Genomic DNA, 16,234 nt, shown 5'->3' with positions numbered 1-16,234 from the left:
AAACATATGAAATAAGGATTCTGCTTTTCAAGGAATGTTATTTTTTTTAACAATAATTAATGACTAAATACCTTAAATGATAATAGAGAAAATGTTGAATACTTGTCTTCACCAAAAAAATATATTTGAACACTTAAATTAAATAAATATTATATTTTATTAAACTAAAATAGAATGTAATTTCGGAACAAATAATTCAAGGGTCAAAGTTGTTTTCACCTAAGCCAACTGCCCGGAGTTCCCCGTCATTGTTTTCTTTATAGTTCACCTTACCTTACAGTTGGATAGGATTAAGCCACGTCTTTTGACATTTATACAATTTTCAACAGAAAAAGTCAAATAAAATTAAAACAATAAAAAAATTATTTATTTTAAAATAAAATTTTAGAAGTTATTTTTTTCTAACAAAATTTAAATTTTAAGAGTTCTTTTTCTTCATTTTTATGATTTTATTTGATTTTAAATTATTATTTTTACTACATGTGACAACATGTTATTGAATCGCGTCATCTTTTAACATATAATCAAACTAATAAAAAATTGACAAAAAGGTACCTAATGTTCCCGAACTTAAAAAAAAATGAATGTAGTCCTCATCTTATATTTTCGATTAATGTGGCTCTCTAGTTCTAAAAAAATCAATATGATATTTTTATCAACGTTTTGACCAACACTTTCCGTAGTTGAATAACATAACCGCTACTTTCGATTGAAGTGGCATGTCAATTTGCCCCGCTCACCCTTTTGATGCTGATTGGGCATGTGTTTAAATAAGCTGAGTCGGAAATCAAGCATTTAAATAAGCTTTGTTTAAATGGTTTGATTCCTTTGTTGATTCAATCCACCGGCGGTGACGACCAAGAACCTGTTCTTCTCGATCGAAATCTTCACAGATCTTTTACGTACCCTATGATTGAATCTAAGCAAGGACAGTAGCCATTTTCGTCCGGTTGTTTCTAGAACTCGGCTTCTTGTTCGGATAAATCACCGGGAATCAGATGAACCGGTAACGACACCATTGAAGTGCCGCCAGTTCTCGGTAGAACCTCGTTGTTGGAGTTTAACCCGGAGAGCAAATATGCCACGATGATCTGAGAGTGGGAAGAAGGTAAAGAAAGGGGTGAAATTGGGGATATTTTTGGAAATATGATTGAACATTGGATTGGATCCTGTAAAGCTGGGAAGAATCTTAACATTGAGATTTTCAAGAAAGTGACGGAAAAAACGAAAAAGAAGACGAAGATTGAGAGGGACGAGGTTGTTTTCTTGGAGGAGAAGAGTGATGTAAATGGTGAAACTGGGAACAACTGAATCAATGATCTTGGACTCGGGGTTAAACTCATGAATGGATTCTTGATGATCCATGATCTTGCCATTGATTTTGAGATGGGTTTAATTCACGAATTCTGGGTAAGAAATAGAAACGTGGTTAAAAATTTTTTTCTTATTTTTAAATGTTTTATTTTCATTTAGCTTATTTAAACAGATAAATCTCACTTGCGGCATCCTAATTTCTTGATGATCTTGTCATTGATTTTGAGATAGGTTTAATTCACGAATTCTGGATAAAAATAGAAACGTGGTTAAATTTTTTTTTCTTTTAAATGTTTTATTTCCATTCAGCTTATTTAAATGGAAAAATCTTACGTGCGTCAACTTAATTTTTTTATGATCCTTCCCGATGATCTTACCATTGATATTGAGATGGATTTAATTCACGAATTCTGGGTAAGAAATAGAAACGTGGTTAAAATCTTTTTTTTAAATGCTTTATTTCCTATTTAGCTTATTTAAATGGGAAATCTTATGTGCGGCAGCCTAATTTCTTGATGATCCTTCCTGATGATCTTGCCATTGATTTTGAGTTGGGTTTAATTTATGAATTCTGGATAAAAAATAGAAACGTGGTTAAAATCTTTTTTTTCTTTTTAGTTTTTTTAAATGCTTTATTTCCCATTCAGCTTATTTAAATGGGAAATCTTACGTGTGGCAGCCTAATTTCTTGATTATCATTCCTAATGATCTTGCCATTGATTTTGAGATAGGTTTAATTCACGAATTCTGGATAAAAAATAGAAACGTGGTTAAAATCTTTTTTTTTCTTTTTAGTTTTTTTAAATGCTTTATTTCCCATTCAGCTTATTTAAACGTTGAAATCTCACGTGCGACAGCTTAATATACAATTAAGAAAAGACGTTACCGAATATGTTATTATTTTTTTAACATTTAAGGTAAAAAATTACCTAAAAATTTATTATTTCTATCGGAAATATTATTATTGGGCGTTTTACTGGGTTTGTTAACATATCCGATAAAACGCTACCTAAAACATTATTTTTTCTACCAGAAATATTAATATTGGGCATTTTACCGGAAATGTTAAAAAACATTAATGTTTTAAGTAAATTTTTTATCGAAAATGTTAAAAAATTAATAACATTTCTGGTAACACATTTCTTTAACCATACATTAAGATTGTCGTACGGTAGAATTTTCCTATTTAAACATATTCATCGTCCAATCAACATTAAACGAAGTGAGCTAAACAAATTGACGTGCCATGCCAATTGAAAGTAATAGCTTTATTGGTCAACTACAAAAAAATGTTGGTTAAAAGACTACATTTAGGTTTTTTTTAAGAGTTAGAGGATCACAATGATAAAAAAAATAGGATAAGGGTCATATTAATTTTTTTGAAAGTTCGGGGACTTTAGTGCCGTTTTGCCTAAAAATAATAATATATATACCAAACTGATAATTTGAATAAAGTACATAGACCAAGAGAGATATTAAGCCTTATAAATGACACGCGCTTCATTTAAAAGTCATATCTTTATTCTTCATTTCAAAACTTCAAAAAGAAACTGCTCTTCCTCTCAAAGACGGCATTGCTTTCGGTTTCTCATATCACTCAGATCCTAGGGTGCTGATTGTTTGCTTCATCAGGTGAGATCTAGCTGATTTGAATCCAACGCCTGTTATAGTTTACTGCATCGAACTTTTTGCTCAAAGAAATGGAGAATTTGATTTCTCTCGTGAACAAGATTCAAAGAGCTTGCACCGCTCTTGGTGACCATGGAGAGGCAAGCGCCTTGCCTACTCTTTGGGACTCTCTACCTGTGATCGCTGTCGTCGGTGGTCAGGTCGATACTCCATCTTTCGTTCCCTTTTCAATTCTTAGCCAACTTTTGTTTTCTTTATTTCTGATGATCTGATATTTCAATTTTAACAGAGTTCGGGGAAATCTTCGGTGCTGGAAAGCATCGTCGGCAAGGATTTTTTACCGCGTGGATCCGGTAACGAAAATAAATAAAAATACCGCTCTTTCAATCGATCCTTCGTCGCTAAGAAAACTCGAGAGATGATTTTTTTTCTTTCCTTTTTTATTTTTTGGATTAAAAATTAATGCAGGAATTGTTACTCGAAGGCCTCTGGTGTTACAGCTTCATAAGAGTGATGAAGGAAGCAGAGAATACGCTGAGTTTCTTCACCTCCCAAGAAAAAGATTTACCGATTTTGGTAAAGTTCTTGTTATTCTTTTTTTTTAAAGAAAATAAATTAGATAAATCTTAGGTTTTAACTTTTTATTATATACGTTATAGCTGCTGTTAGGAAGGAGATTCAAGATGAGACGGATAGAGAAACTGGGCGATCCAAACAAATTTCCAGTGTTCCAATTCATCTTAGTATATATTCTCCCAAAGGTATTATCTTCTTCACTTGCATTTCATTAATTGTTTTGTATGTACAAGAGTTTTTCTTTACTTATTGAAGATTTGTTATTCATTTTGTGCAGTTGTCAATTTGACTCTGGTTGACCTTCCTGGTCTTACGAAGGTAGCTGTTGGTAAGTTAACGGAAAAACCTTGTGAAAATTCAAAGAAATTTTCCATCCTTATATTGCATAATCTCAATTTTAGTGTAATGTTATTGATAGACTGCAATATATTTCCACCAAACCTAATATTTTAGTATCTTCATTTTTTAATTTTTATTCAAGTATAATGACTACCAGTTAAGCATTTTAGCCCAATAAGATTTGCAATAATCTTGATTAATACGATGGGAAATTGATGGATTATCTTGCCAATTGCAGAGGGTCAACCAGAAAGCGTCGTACAAGATATCGAGAATATGGTTCGCTCCTACATTGAGAAGGTAAAATGCCGTTTGGCTTTTATGTTCCTTCTTCAGTAATTTATTTTAATAAGAATCCTTTTGAAATCTAGTACAACTGGGATAGTTCTTGCTGTATTGCTTCCCCCCACCCCCCACCCCACCCCCAAAAAAAAAAATTAAGTGTGGTGTATATTATTTTATGCAAGCACGAGAGCTGAACAGATCTTGCTAGCTGCTAATCGAGATCTTGGTGAACATTTTATGCAGCCCAACTGTATAATCTTAGCAATTTCACCTGCTAATCAAGATCTTGCTACATCAGATGCAATTAAAATCTCCCGTGAGTTGGACCCTACAGGTATTTTCTTGCTTTAGTAGAAAATGATCGTCTTCTCTACTAGTTCATGACAATATTATGTGAACCATGGGCTGGTTTTCAATTTATACTTGTGTATAAGACTTGCTGTTATATGCAAGCTTTTCAACATATTGTGGTTGTACATTTCTGATTTTCTAATACACGGCATTGATATAAATCTTTCAGGGGAGAGGACTCTTGGTGTCTTGACAAAGATTGATCTGATGGATAAGGGCACTGATGCTGTTGATGTAAGTTGGTTTGTGCTTTATTTACACATGCTAAAACCTTTTAAACTCGAGTATTAGATGCCTTTGGCCCTATCATGTTCTGAGTCATATTTTTTGTGGATTTAGATATTGGAAGGAAAATCTTATCGGCTGAAATTTCCTTGGGTTGGTGTTGTGAATCGCTCACAATTAGATATTAATAAGAATGTTGACATGATTGCTGCTCGGCATAGGGAGCGCGAGTATTTTACTAGTACACCAGAGTATAGGCACCTTGCTAACAGAATGGGATCTGAGCATCTCGCTAAGATGCTCTCAAAGGTATGCTAATAGGAAGTTTGTGTTTGTTTATGTTAAAACATTTTTATCCTTGATTTTCTCTTGTAAAGGACACAACGGTACTTGGTTCTGTGTTACTTTCTCTGTAGTTGTTATTAACTTTGTCAAACTGGTTAATGTTTCAGCATTTGGAAACTGTAATCAAGTCCAGAATTCCAGGCATTCAGTCCCTTATTAATAAGACGATTACTGAACTTGAAACTGAGTTGAGTCGCCTTGGAAGGCCTATCGCTGCAGATGCAGGGGTAAGTGTGCTCTTCTTGTAGCTCATATTTTGTGTCTGTGTGACTTTAGATATATTTAGCCATTTCTACTTGCCTTTGATACTCGGATATTGGTTCTTTGAGAATTGCTGATGGCATCAATGTTTATACAGGGAAAGTTGTACACAATCATGGGGATATGCCGTCTCTTTGATCAAAATTACAGAGAACATCTGGATGGAGTGTACGTATCACGTGTTTTTACAATCCTCAAGTCCCCTGTCACCAGCTTCACTCATTTTTGCTATTTTTGTTGACTTTGATTTTTTTGCTTACAGGCGTTCTGGTGGGGAGAAGGTTTACAATGTTTTTGACAACCAACTTCCTGCTGCTTTGAAAAGGTTGCAATTTGACAGGCAACTATCAATGGAGAACATTAAGAAGATTGTTACTGAAGCTGATGGTTATCAACCACATTTAATAGCACCTGAACAAGGATATCGTCGTTTGATTGAATCTACTCTGGTTACTATAAGAGGTCCAGCCGAGGCCGCTGTTGATGCGGTAAGAAATATAATTTTAGAAAGTGGAATAGTATGTTATATTCGGCATATGCAAAACATTGTTCTGGTTTTCCTTTTCATTTATCACATTTTTCAGGTTCATTCTATTCTGAAGGATCTGGTTAACAAGGCACTCAATGAGACTCCGGTATATTCCCATCTTTGCAAAGAAATCTTGCTTTCTGTGGAGGATTATTTTTTGTTACCGTTAAGCCCTCTTTGTCATCTTTTACCCTCGACTTTATATTATTCTCCAAGCCAGTTGTGGTATAAAGGAATCAATTCGGTTTGGTTTGCAGGAGTTAAAGCAGTATCCTGGTCTTAGAGTCGAGGTTGGAAATGCTGCAATCGAGTCTCTTGACAGAATGAGGGATCATAGCAAGAAAGCAACACTTCAACTGGTTGATATGGAATTTTGTTACCTTACAGTCGAGTTCTTTCGAAAGCTTCCTCAAGATATCGAGAAAGGTGGCAACCCTACACAATCGATATTTGACAGATACAATGACTCATACCTGAGGAGAATAGGTCGGTTCCTGAACTCCAAAGCAGAAAAAGTTTCTAAAATGATATATCTCGATTATTTAACTAATCATTGGTTTCCTGGACGAGTATGAGCAGGAACAACAGTTTTGTCTTATGTTAATATGGTTTGCTCTAGTTTGCGCCACTCGATTCCGAAGTCTATCGTTTATTGTCAAGTCCGTGAAGCTAAAAGAAGCCTGCTCGATTTCTTTTACACTGAATTGGGTAAACTGGAGGTAATAACACTTGCTATCTTACTATCTCCGTATGAACTTCCGGGGGGGGGGGGTGTGATAGATAAGTGTGATTGACTTGTGGGGATTTTTTTTTTCTATAGGAAAAACGACTTTCGGCACTGTTGAATGAGGATCCAGCAGTGAGGGAGCGTCGCAGTGCTCTCGCGAAGAGGCTGGAGTTGTACCGGAGTGCACAAGCCGAAATCGACACGGTTGCTTGGTCCAAGTAGGGTGGCAAAATTGGATTTTGATTTGGGCAGACAAACATCATCCATCCTTTCATTTATGATATGGAAAGATAAAGAGTGGTCACGACGACTGGACTTGTTTTAGCTGTATTTTCATTTCATGAACGGCAGTAGTTTAGTGGTTGAGTATAGTTTTACAACCATTCATTGCGGGAGCATCATCATTTGCTCTGTTTACTACATATATATATAAATCTAATAAACAATTTGCCTCATCCTGTATTTTCGAAAGGTAGGCCTTCTCCCCAACTTGAAATTGATATATTTTGATAAATTTTCTACAATTGTTACACTCAAGGTATTTATTTATCATGGTGCATCTATTTTGATATATTTGTTTCCGGTTGATATATAGGTAAACCATTGAGCGACCTAAAAGAGAATGTTTGTTTATTCTAGAGGTCTCGGGTTGAAGTGTGTTCGTAAGAGATGTGTCATTTGTAACACTCCAAATTTTGGACTAAAAAATTCGTGTAAGTTTGGTAAGAATTTTAAAACTTTTGAGAGTTTAGGGTCTAAAAAGACATAATTAACCCAATTTCTTTTAGGGTTTGGAAATCCCACTTTTTCCTTCCTTTTTTTTTTTTTGCTGTGTAATCGCCGTTCGTACCCTTTTCATACCCCCTCCATTGTTTATTTTGATTTTTACTCATTTCATCGCCGTTCGTGCCGTCTTGTGCCTCGTCGTCGGCACCAATCGTTCCAGCACATCATTCTCGTTCATTTGGTGCTCTCAGTTTATCCATCGTCGTCGACGATATCATTTTAGGAGGAGTTTCGGATTTTATAAATAGTGTATTTCTGTCGTGCTTCGCTTTAAAATAACTTTTTGTCACAATAATATTCCAATAATAATTAACTGGTTTTCTACTGCCTGAGTTTTAATTTGCATTTTTATGACATGTCTAAATTATTTTATTTTCTTATCAATACTTGTTGCTCTTAAAGAACATACCGAGCTTTATAGCTCATTCTTTTATTATCTGTCTATCTAGATACTTTGGCTTTTAGGATTACGATTGATTCTTGGAGGATCGATCGGTAGTTTATTTGGTTAAATTTTGTATGAACATTTCCAGACTTTAAAATTTTTATATAATTTTCTATCAGATTTTACTGTTTGGGCGTTTTTGAGACATTATGTTATTTTGATGGATTCAGAATTCATTTTTAGTATGCATTGTTTTATGGGAACTCGAACTTTACTTTTAGGTTATAAAAATTTACTAATGCTACAAGTTATAAATTGAATTTGTTTTGGGACTTTGGTATTTAACAATAAATTTAGAAATGCAAATGATTCCTATTAATTTAAAACGTGTGATCTCTGAAAATTCGTACGTAACGTCTAGGCTGAGTTTGGGAGTTACGTCATTCATTGGCAGCTAGCTAAAGAAAATTAGAACAAATGTTACCTTCTAATTATCTTAGACTAATAAAAAAACAATAAGTTTAAATATAAACAAATTTAAAAATTTATTTGATGTAACGATCAACTTTGATTAAAGTAATTGATGAAAATTTGTGTGTAGACTTAAGTGAGGGTAAAAAATAGAGATTTAATTAATATCGTAGATTTAAGTGGGTGTAAAAAATAGAGATTTAATTAATATTTTATTAAAAGATGAGAAATTTAGAAATCTTAAATCTATTAAAAATTAAAATAATTAAAATAAAATACTAAAAAGTTGGTTTAAGATATTGAAATATTATATTATCATGTCGTTCATAGAATTCAAACTCAATTTTTTTTTAAAAAAATAATTTTTTATCATAAATGTCATTTAATTAGTGTAAAATATCAAAGCCCATGGTTCAAACGAGGCCTATTCAATAACGTAGTGAAATTGCTTTCTTGTTCTCTTCTAAAGGAATCGGAGGGGTGGGCACATCATTTTAGCTTTGCGTTGGATGAAAGAGTCATTTTAACGTTGATGTGTCGCCAACTAACTGCTTCAGTTCATAAAGAAACCAATCTTCACAAATCTCCCAGATCTGCTCTTACCTCTCATTTCCCCATCCCAAGTAGCACTCTTTCCTGCAGAATAGCATTTCCATATTTGATTGTTTTAGCTATTCATCTCTGTGTGTTCATCTTTATCTACGTAATCCTTTTTAGGCTGTTTGTTTTTGGATCGTATTGGAGTTGTTTTAAGTATGGAGATGGAAAATTTCAAAGGAAAAAAAAACACTTTGATTTATGGTGTTATCGGCCATTTCTGTTGTTCAAGAATTAATTTATTGATTCTTCATTCAGCTGATTTGATGATTCATTTTTGGGTTCTATAAATCTATTCCGTACTATCATGTCCCGTCGGCTGTAGGGATGTTGCTGGCTCTGCATCGATTTTTTTATGAATAAAATGTCCTGTTCTGTGACTTAATTTTGGACATTGAGATAAAATTATTATATAGTTTTCTGAATCTTGGATACTCTTTTCTCTTCTGGGTTTGTTTTAATAATTTCTTATTTGGCTGCAATCAGAATTATCTAGGGTGAGTATTTGATTGAGTGGAAAAAAATTATCTAGGGCTGAGTTTATAAATACTATTTTATAAGTCAAATATTATTTAGATTTTATTTTTTTAATTGGGTCGAATTTATAAAATTTGGGTAAGAGTTATTTGAGTTTCTGTTTAAATTTAATTGTAGATATTTATATTATAATGGTACTAACTGATTTCAATTTAAACGACCTTTTATAACTATATACGATATACATATATATTTCTTCGTGTTGTTTCATATGTGATATACACATATATCATCAAGAATTGAAAGACTTAAACTTAAAAATCAATCTACTAATTACTAAAAAATTTGAGTTATTTAAGTTATTTTATACATATTTTACAACTCAAACTTTATTTGAAATTCTTTTGAATTGAGCTTATAAAATTTTAAGTCAAATCGAATCAAAATTTTTTAGCGTTGAATCAAATAAAAAAATTTAGTTTTTATAAATCAAATCAAATTTTGCTTAACCCTACAACCATCTCACCAACCTTACAAACTTTAAGAGACAATTGAAATTCACTTCTCTGAATGTTATTGCGCCCCCCGTGTCAGGCCTTGCACGAATTGTTTCAGTAAAAATTTACTTTTTTTTTTTTATGATAGCCTAGATTGTGCTAAATTGTTCTTGAAGCTAATTTAGGTGCTCACAAGATGGTTTGGGACCAACCTTCTTCCTTGTATTGTTGTGTGGCTTAAATTTTCAAAAGGCAAAGTTTAGATGATTAATTAGTGTACTCTTAAATAGACTTGGGATGGGAATCTATATTCCAGGCTTTTGGAAAATGTTGCTATTTATTCCCATGATTACATCCGCTGGCTCGTTGCATGTTCTTATTGGCCACATATGTAGATTTTATATTGTATTGAAGATGAGAAATTTTGACAATTTAATGCAGTGGTGGATGTAAGTGGTGTCTACCTTGAAATGCGAATTTGTTTATATCATTGTCTATTTTATTGATGGTGTTCACTCTAAAATTTTATTTGAGTTTATTCTATACGAAAAATTTGTATTATTAATATATATGTACCTACCTCAAAAATATTTCTGCACTAACTGAATGTTTTTGCTGGTTTGACTTGTGCATACAGCTGGGCATTTCTAAATATCAAGGAGAAACAACAAGAATTGTGAATACTGTGATGGCCTCGGAGAGGGAAGTTTGTGGTGTTCCAGGGCCCTTACACCTCAATAATATAAACTGGTAAGATAAATCTTCTTTGCCAAGTAAAAAAGCGGAACAAAATATTTGTTGGTTTCTAAAGATGTTCAAGTTTTAAGAATTTTTGGATCTTCTAACAGTGTCCTATGTGCTGAATTTTTTTGTCTGATTTTAAACCCAGGAATAATTCAAATCATAGAAGGTCAGTAGCAGCCAGTTTGGTGCTGTGTTTTAAAAAGCGTGCCTGAGGCGCTAGGCGAGGCGTTTAGAAGAAAGCCTCCAACCACTAAGGCGGCGGCGAGTACATGAGGCGGCGATTCAGTTGTCAGAGGCGGCGAGAGGCGAAGAGGCGACGAGGCGATGCTTTTGACGATTTACGTACAATGACCTATTTCTTTTCTTCTTTCATTTTAGCAGCGCTTTGCTGTTGCTGTTCTTTCTCGTCCTTTGGCTTGGGTTTTCTACCTCTCTTCTTTGGTTGTTGTTGTTGTTGAGATTGGGGAGACTCCATTTTTTAGATTCGTAGTGTTGCTGATACTTTAAAAGCAAAGAAGGGGAACCCACGCACAAGGAACTGTTGGTTTCACTTTCAAGAGACCAGAGACCGAACCCCTAGTGCCTCCTACCGGGATTGTGATGGGAGAGAGCGAGAATACTAAAAGCAAAAGTAAAAAAAAGTGGTAATGATTTATCTGGGTAACTCTGTTTCAAAGATGATAATTCACACCTAACCTGTTCGTATATTTTATTCGAGTCTATTTAATTAATTTTTTAATGTTTTTCTTATATAATCTGTGTGTGATGTTAAGGGTTAATAATTATAAAAAAGTATTAATTGTCATGTGTTTTAATTTACGATTGTAATTATAATTTTTTTATATTTTAAACGGTTGTGATTAAAATTTTTATTATAATTTAATTTTTTTTATTTTTAATAAATTAACAATTTTTATCTTGTTAAAAAAATTAAATGATGGCTTACGAGGTTATTTCTTATAGTATAAAAACTATATAATATAATTTACACTAAAATAATATTCATGAGTCTTATTTTTATTTTGGAAATTGAGATTAATTTATTTATATTACGGATTAAACAATCATTGATGTTGTGTAAAATTAAATCTTGATTTAATTTACACAACAGTATATTATATATATATCATACCTTACAAAATTAAATCTTGATTTATTTTATATGTTAATAGCGGATTGGTGGTTTGTATATGGAGTCTCAGCATCGGAGTTACAGAAATTTACAATCCGAATTCTTAGCCTAACTTGTAGTGCTACGGGTTGCGAGAGGAACTGGAGCGTTTTTCAACAACTTCATTCAAAAAGGAGAAATAGATTGGCACAAAGTCGTTTAAATGGCATGGTGTATGCCAAGTTTAATTGTGCTTTGCGACGGAGATATCAAAGAAAGGACACCACAGATCCTATTCTTTTGAAGGAAATAGATGAAAGCAACGAGTGGTTGATGGGCCATATGGACGATGAAGATGGTGAGGAGGATAACTTTGTCTTTGATGGAGATGATTTAACATGGTATACTGTTGATAAAGCTTCCGGGGCATCTCAAGCTACTTATTCCACTAGAAGAACATCTACATCAAGTTCATCAAGAGATAGAGGAAAGGGTGTTGCCCAAACCTCTACTCGTAGAAGGCCTTACTGTACTAAATTTGATTGATGAAGACGATGAAGAGATAGAACAAGATATTGGACTTTCCGAAGATGATGGGGAGGAGAAGGTGCTTGGGATTGATGTTGATGACGATGATGATAAAGATGAGTTTTAGGCATTTTGATTATTGATGATGTTTTTTATGTCTTTTTGAGATACAATATGACATGTTTCTTAGTGTTTTTGCTTATTAAGTTAATTATTAAGTTGTTTTGTGTTTGAGGTATGGTTATAAAATATTTACAAATGTTTTGTAAAATTAAGCGCCTCGCGTGCGTGAATCCCTCGACTCAAAGCGTCTCAAAAATTGAGGCTTTCGGGTAGCTAATCGCCTTGAAGCGCCTCGCACCTTTTAAAACACAGGTTTGGTGAAGGGTGTCTATATCTTGGAGCGAGACCGTCAGGAAAAGCGAGAGGGTTCTCAAGCTCTGGCTTCTCCTTGGTGGGAGTTCTTTCATTTTAAGTTGGTTCGCAAGCTTGTTGATGATGCTGATTTTGCCATCTTTGGTGCTATTTATGAGTACAAGCCTCCATCATCTCATTTTAATGACTCGATAGTCTCGATCGATCGAAGCCCCTGCTATGTGATTGCCTTTCGAGGTACCATAACTAAACCGGACTCATTCACCAGAGACTTTGAGTTGGATGTCCACATAATACGAAATGGACTACACCAGACTTCTAGGTTTGAGATCGGTATGCAAGCTGTTCGAAACATGGTTGCTACCGTAGGTGATAAAAATGTCTGGTTAGCTGGCCATTCCCTGGGGGCAGCCATGGTAATGCTGTCTGGAAAGACCATGGCTAAGATGGGGAATTTTTTGGAATCTTTCCTCTTCAATCCCCCGTTCTTATCCGCCCCGATCGAGACAATCAAAGATAAGAAAGTGAAACATGGACATCGAATAGCAGGCAGTGTAATCACAGCAGGACTTTCTCTTGCTGCAAAGGGCAAGAATCCGAGGAGTCATCAGTCGGAGGGTACATTTTCAGCTTTGTCTGCATGGACACCATCACTATTTGTGAATCCTGCAGACCACATTTGCTCCGAGTATGTCGGTTATTTCGAGCACCGGAAAAAGATGGAAGAAATCGGAGCAGGGGCCATCGAGAGGTTAGCAACACAGCATTCATTAGGAGGTCTGTTTATGAGTGTCATTGGAAAGGGTGGAGCCGCTGCAGAACCACTGCATCTGCTGCCTTGTGCAAACTTGAGAGTGAATCTGAGCCCTTCAGATGATTTCAAGCAAGCACATGGGATTCATCAATGGTGGAGACCTGATCTGAACTTGAAGTGCAATGTTTACAAGTTCAAATAGTTATATTGTATATGTTCCATTAGAGGAATCCTTTAGTGGCTTCCTATTGCTGTGGATCAAGGAAAACAAAGAAGCGTATGTACTGTTAATTAGATTATCTATTAATTTCATCCATTAATTTACTTTAATCCAATAATAGTAAATCAATATATATATGTCATGGTCGGAGAAGAAGAAGGTAACGAAGAGGAAAGGGTTCTCTGCGAGAGAAGGCAGTTGGGAATTATTAATCAAGGGTTAGGGATTGTAGAAACTGAATTGGGAAATTAGAACTTGAGTGCACACGAGGAGCAGGTGATGGAGACAGCAATCAGTCTGGACTCAAGTCAGCAGGCCCAATTTGATAAGCCCGTGGCACCTACAACAGAAGATAGAATTAGTTAGTACACAGCTGACAAACTGTTAGATTCCCAGTACAATGTAAATGAATAAAACATGTAATCTGGATGAGTTCATTATGCATGATTTTGAATGAAAATTTACTTTACTTGAATCTCTTCTCTGTTTTCTCTCGTCTAATTCGTCTCCTTCTACTCGAGACATAACAACTGGTATCTAGAGTCATCAATCCTGGCAAGTTGATATATGGGTATGCACAAAATGAAACAAACAATGACTGAAACAACAGACTTATCTGCTATTCAGCAGAGGCTTGAGGAGCTATCTGCATTGGTGAAACAAGAAAATGATGATACTAATCCTTCCAAATGGTGGGCAACAGAAAATGAAAGAATAACCAATTTGGAGCAAAGAATGACTACCAACAAAGGGTATGTGGAAAACATCTTAAAAATTTTGACTGGGAGGGATGATGAGCAAGAACTTGCTAGTTCGGCCAATAACCAGATGACTACTCCTGATCTTTCTAAAAATCTTGGAAAGAAACCTATATTTGTTACTGTGGTGAATTAAAAACATAGGTTCTCCTATAATCCTAAAAAACCAAGGATTCTTAGATCAAAACCTGATGAAGTACCACCAAATCAATTACTTGTTCGAGGCGAGAACCAATTGGGAGAAATTAGTGTTCTCAAAACCAATCTAATCTTGCTAGCTATCACAAAGAAAAAAGGGGTTATTCTACTAACTCGGGGTCCTAATTTTCGAGGATGAAACTAGAGTTGCCATCCTTTGATGGTAACAATCCTAGGGGTTAGTTACAAAAATGTCAGAATTTTTTTTCCTTTATGTTGTGCCTGCAGAATAGAAACTAGAGGTGGTTGTCATGCATTTAGTAGGCAAGGTAAAGTCCTGGTTTGATGCATACATTATGCAGAAGCATAGAGTTTACTGAAATGAATTTGAGACTGATTTATGCCACATGTTTGGGGCTAAAGCTTTACAGTCCAATGTGGATGAACTTTAGTATATTGACTATGACCTTTCAAAATGATGGAGAATAAGTTTTTATTCAAGGGCAGCAACCTGCTGAATTGCAACAAATTTCTGCTGCCACCTTCATGAAAATGACTGCCAAGGACCCTGATTTAATGGGACATATTTTAGTCATGAGCATGGATAGTATATGTCCCTATGGAATTACAACCACTGTTACACAAATACAATGACATATTTCTGGAACCTAAGGGTCTACCTCCTGCCAGAACTCAAGACCATGCCATCATCTTAAAGTCAGGCTCTACTCCTGTTAATCTTAGACCTTACAGATTTGCTCATAAGCAAAAAACTGAAGTAGAGAAGCAGATCACTACTATACTATCTTCCTCTATAATTCAGCCAAGCAATAGTCCCTTTGCTACCCCTTGCCTACTTATAAAGAAGGATGGTACTTGGAGATTTTGTGTGAATTATAGACAGCTTAATAATATGACAATCAAGAACAAATTCCCTATTCCAATGTAAGAAGATTTGCTAGATGAATTGAATGGAGTTGTCTACTTTTCTAAAATTGACCTCAGGTCAGGATATTGGCAGATTAAAATAAGAGATGAGGACATCTACAAGACTGAGGACTCATCAAGGTAATGCCCTTTGGCCTTACCAATGCACCTGCCACTTTCCAACCCCTTAGGAATGATTTATTCCGTTCTTATTTAAGAAAGTTTGTGTTAATTTTTTTATGACATTTTGGTTTATAGTCCTTCTATGGAGGAGTATAGCAACACTTACAAGTTGTTTTGGAGATTCTAAAGAGTAATTAGTTGTTTGCCAAAATAACCAAATGCTTTTTTGGATAGCAGCAAGTGGAATACTTGGGTCATATTATTTCTGCTGCAGGAGTGGCAACTGACCCCTCTAAGGTGCAGGCAATGCAGGAGTGGCCACTCCCTAAAAGCTTAAAATCATTGAGAGGATTTTTAGCGTTAACTGACTACTACAGGAGATTTAATAAGAACTATGGAGCTATTAGTAGGCCATTAAATCAACTATTGAAAAAGGAAGGATTTTTGTGGGCTCCTGAAAATCAAGCTTTGAAAAAGGCTGTGTGAGGCAACTGTCTTAGTCTTACCAAATTTCTCTAGATTATTCTACTTAGAAACGGATGTTAGTTCTAACAGGATAGGTGATGTTCTTTTCCAAGATGGCAGACCCATTGCTTTTTTAAGCAAAACCTTGAGCATTAAAAATTTTAAATTATCTGTTTATGAAAGGGAATATCTTGTCATTCTTTTGGCTGTCTCTAAATGGAGGCACTACTTGGAGGGGAGGCCATTTATCATAAAAACATATCATGAACCCTTAAAATATTTCTTGGAGCAGAAGTT

General features: G+C 34.8%; 2 protein-coding genes across 2 annotated transcripts; both read left to right on the top strand.

Annotated features, from left to right (window-relative positions):
- The first annotated feature begins 2,984 nt into the window (after positions 1-2,984).
- On the top strand, positions 2,985-7,019 carry LOC120214303 (dynamin-related protein 5A-like). Its single transcript, XM_039212230.1, has 16 exons — positions 2,985-3,143; positions 3,233-3,296; positions 3,412-3,519; positions 3,603-3,704; positions 3,797-3,847; positions 4,097-4,158; positions 4,387-4,477; positions 4,664-4,728; positions 4,834-5,028; positions 5,172-5,291; positions 5,423-5,493; positions 5,588-5,813; positions 5,910-5,960; positions 6,112-6,340; positions 6,434-6,573; positions 6,675-7,019. The coding sequence occupies exons 1-16, from the start codon at positions 3,015-3,017 to the stop codon at positions 6,801-6,803; spliced, it is 1,833 nt and encodes a 610-aa protein (XP_039068161.1). The 5' UTR covers positions 2,985-3,014; the 3' UTR covers positions 6,804-7,019.
- Positions 7,020-8,813: 1,794 nt separating this feature from the next.
- Positions 8,814-13,508, top strand: LOC120214302 (GDSL esterase/lipase At4g10955-like). The gene is made up of 4 exons (XM_039212229.1): positions 8,814-8,846; positions 10,435-10,544; positions 10,684-10,718; positions 12,553-13,508. Exons 2-4 carry the CDS (start codon positions 10,483-10,485, stop codon positions 13,506-13,508), a joined length of 1,053 nt encoding a protein of 350 aa, XP_039068160.1. The 5' UTR covers positions 8,814-8,846; positions 10,435-10,482.
- Positions 13,509-16,234: the final 2,726 nt, after the last annotated feature.

The sequence above is a fragment of the Hibiscus syriacus genome, unplaced genomic scaffold (assembly GCF_006381635.1).
Source record: "Hibiscus syriacus cultivar Baekdansim isolate YM2019G1 unplaced genomic scaffold, ASM638163v2 tig00110057_pilon, whole genome shotgun sequence".
Taxonomy (NCBI): Eukaryota; Viridiplantae; Streptophyta; class Magnoliopsida; order Malvales; family Malvaceae; genus Hibiscus; species Hibiscus syriacus.
Note: the sequence above shows the minus strand (reverse complement) of the source record. Positions and strands in the feature narration are given on the sequence as shown.

What these genes read in the sequence shown, in the direction of transcription:
- LOC120214303 (XM_039212230.1), top strand. Translation starts at nt 3,015, where the DNA reads ATGGAGAATTTGATTTCTCTCGTGAACAAGATTCAAAGAGCTTGCACC. An exon ending in CTATCGCTGCAGATGCAGGG is followed by an intron (nt 5,292 to 5,422) that starts GTAAGTGTGCTC and finishes ATGTTTATACAG; the next exon opens with GGAAAGTTGTACACAATCAT. An exon ending in CTGAATTGGGTAAACTGGAG is followed by an intron (nt 6,574 to 6,674) that starts GTAATAACACTT and finishes TTTTTTCTATAG; the next exon opens with GAAAAACGACTTTCGGCACT.
- LOC120214302 (XM_039212229.1), top strand. Translation starts at nt 10,483, where the DNA reads ATGGCCTCGGAGAGGGAAGTTTGTGGTGTTCCAGGGCCCTTACACCTC. An exon ending in CACCTCAATAATATAAACTG is followed by an intron (nt 10,545 to 10,683) that starts GTAAGATAAATC and finishes TTTTAAACCCAG; the next exon opens with GAATAATTCAAATCATAGAA. An exon ending in TAGAAGGTCAGTAGCAGCCA is followed by an intron (nt 10,719 to 12,552) that starts GTTTGGTGCTGT and finishes TTTAAAACACAG; the next exon opens with GTTTGGTGAAGGGTGTCTAT.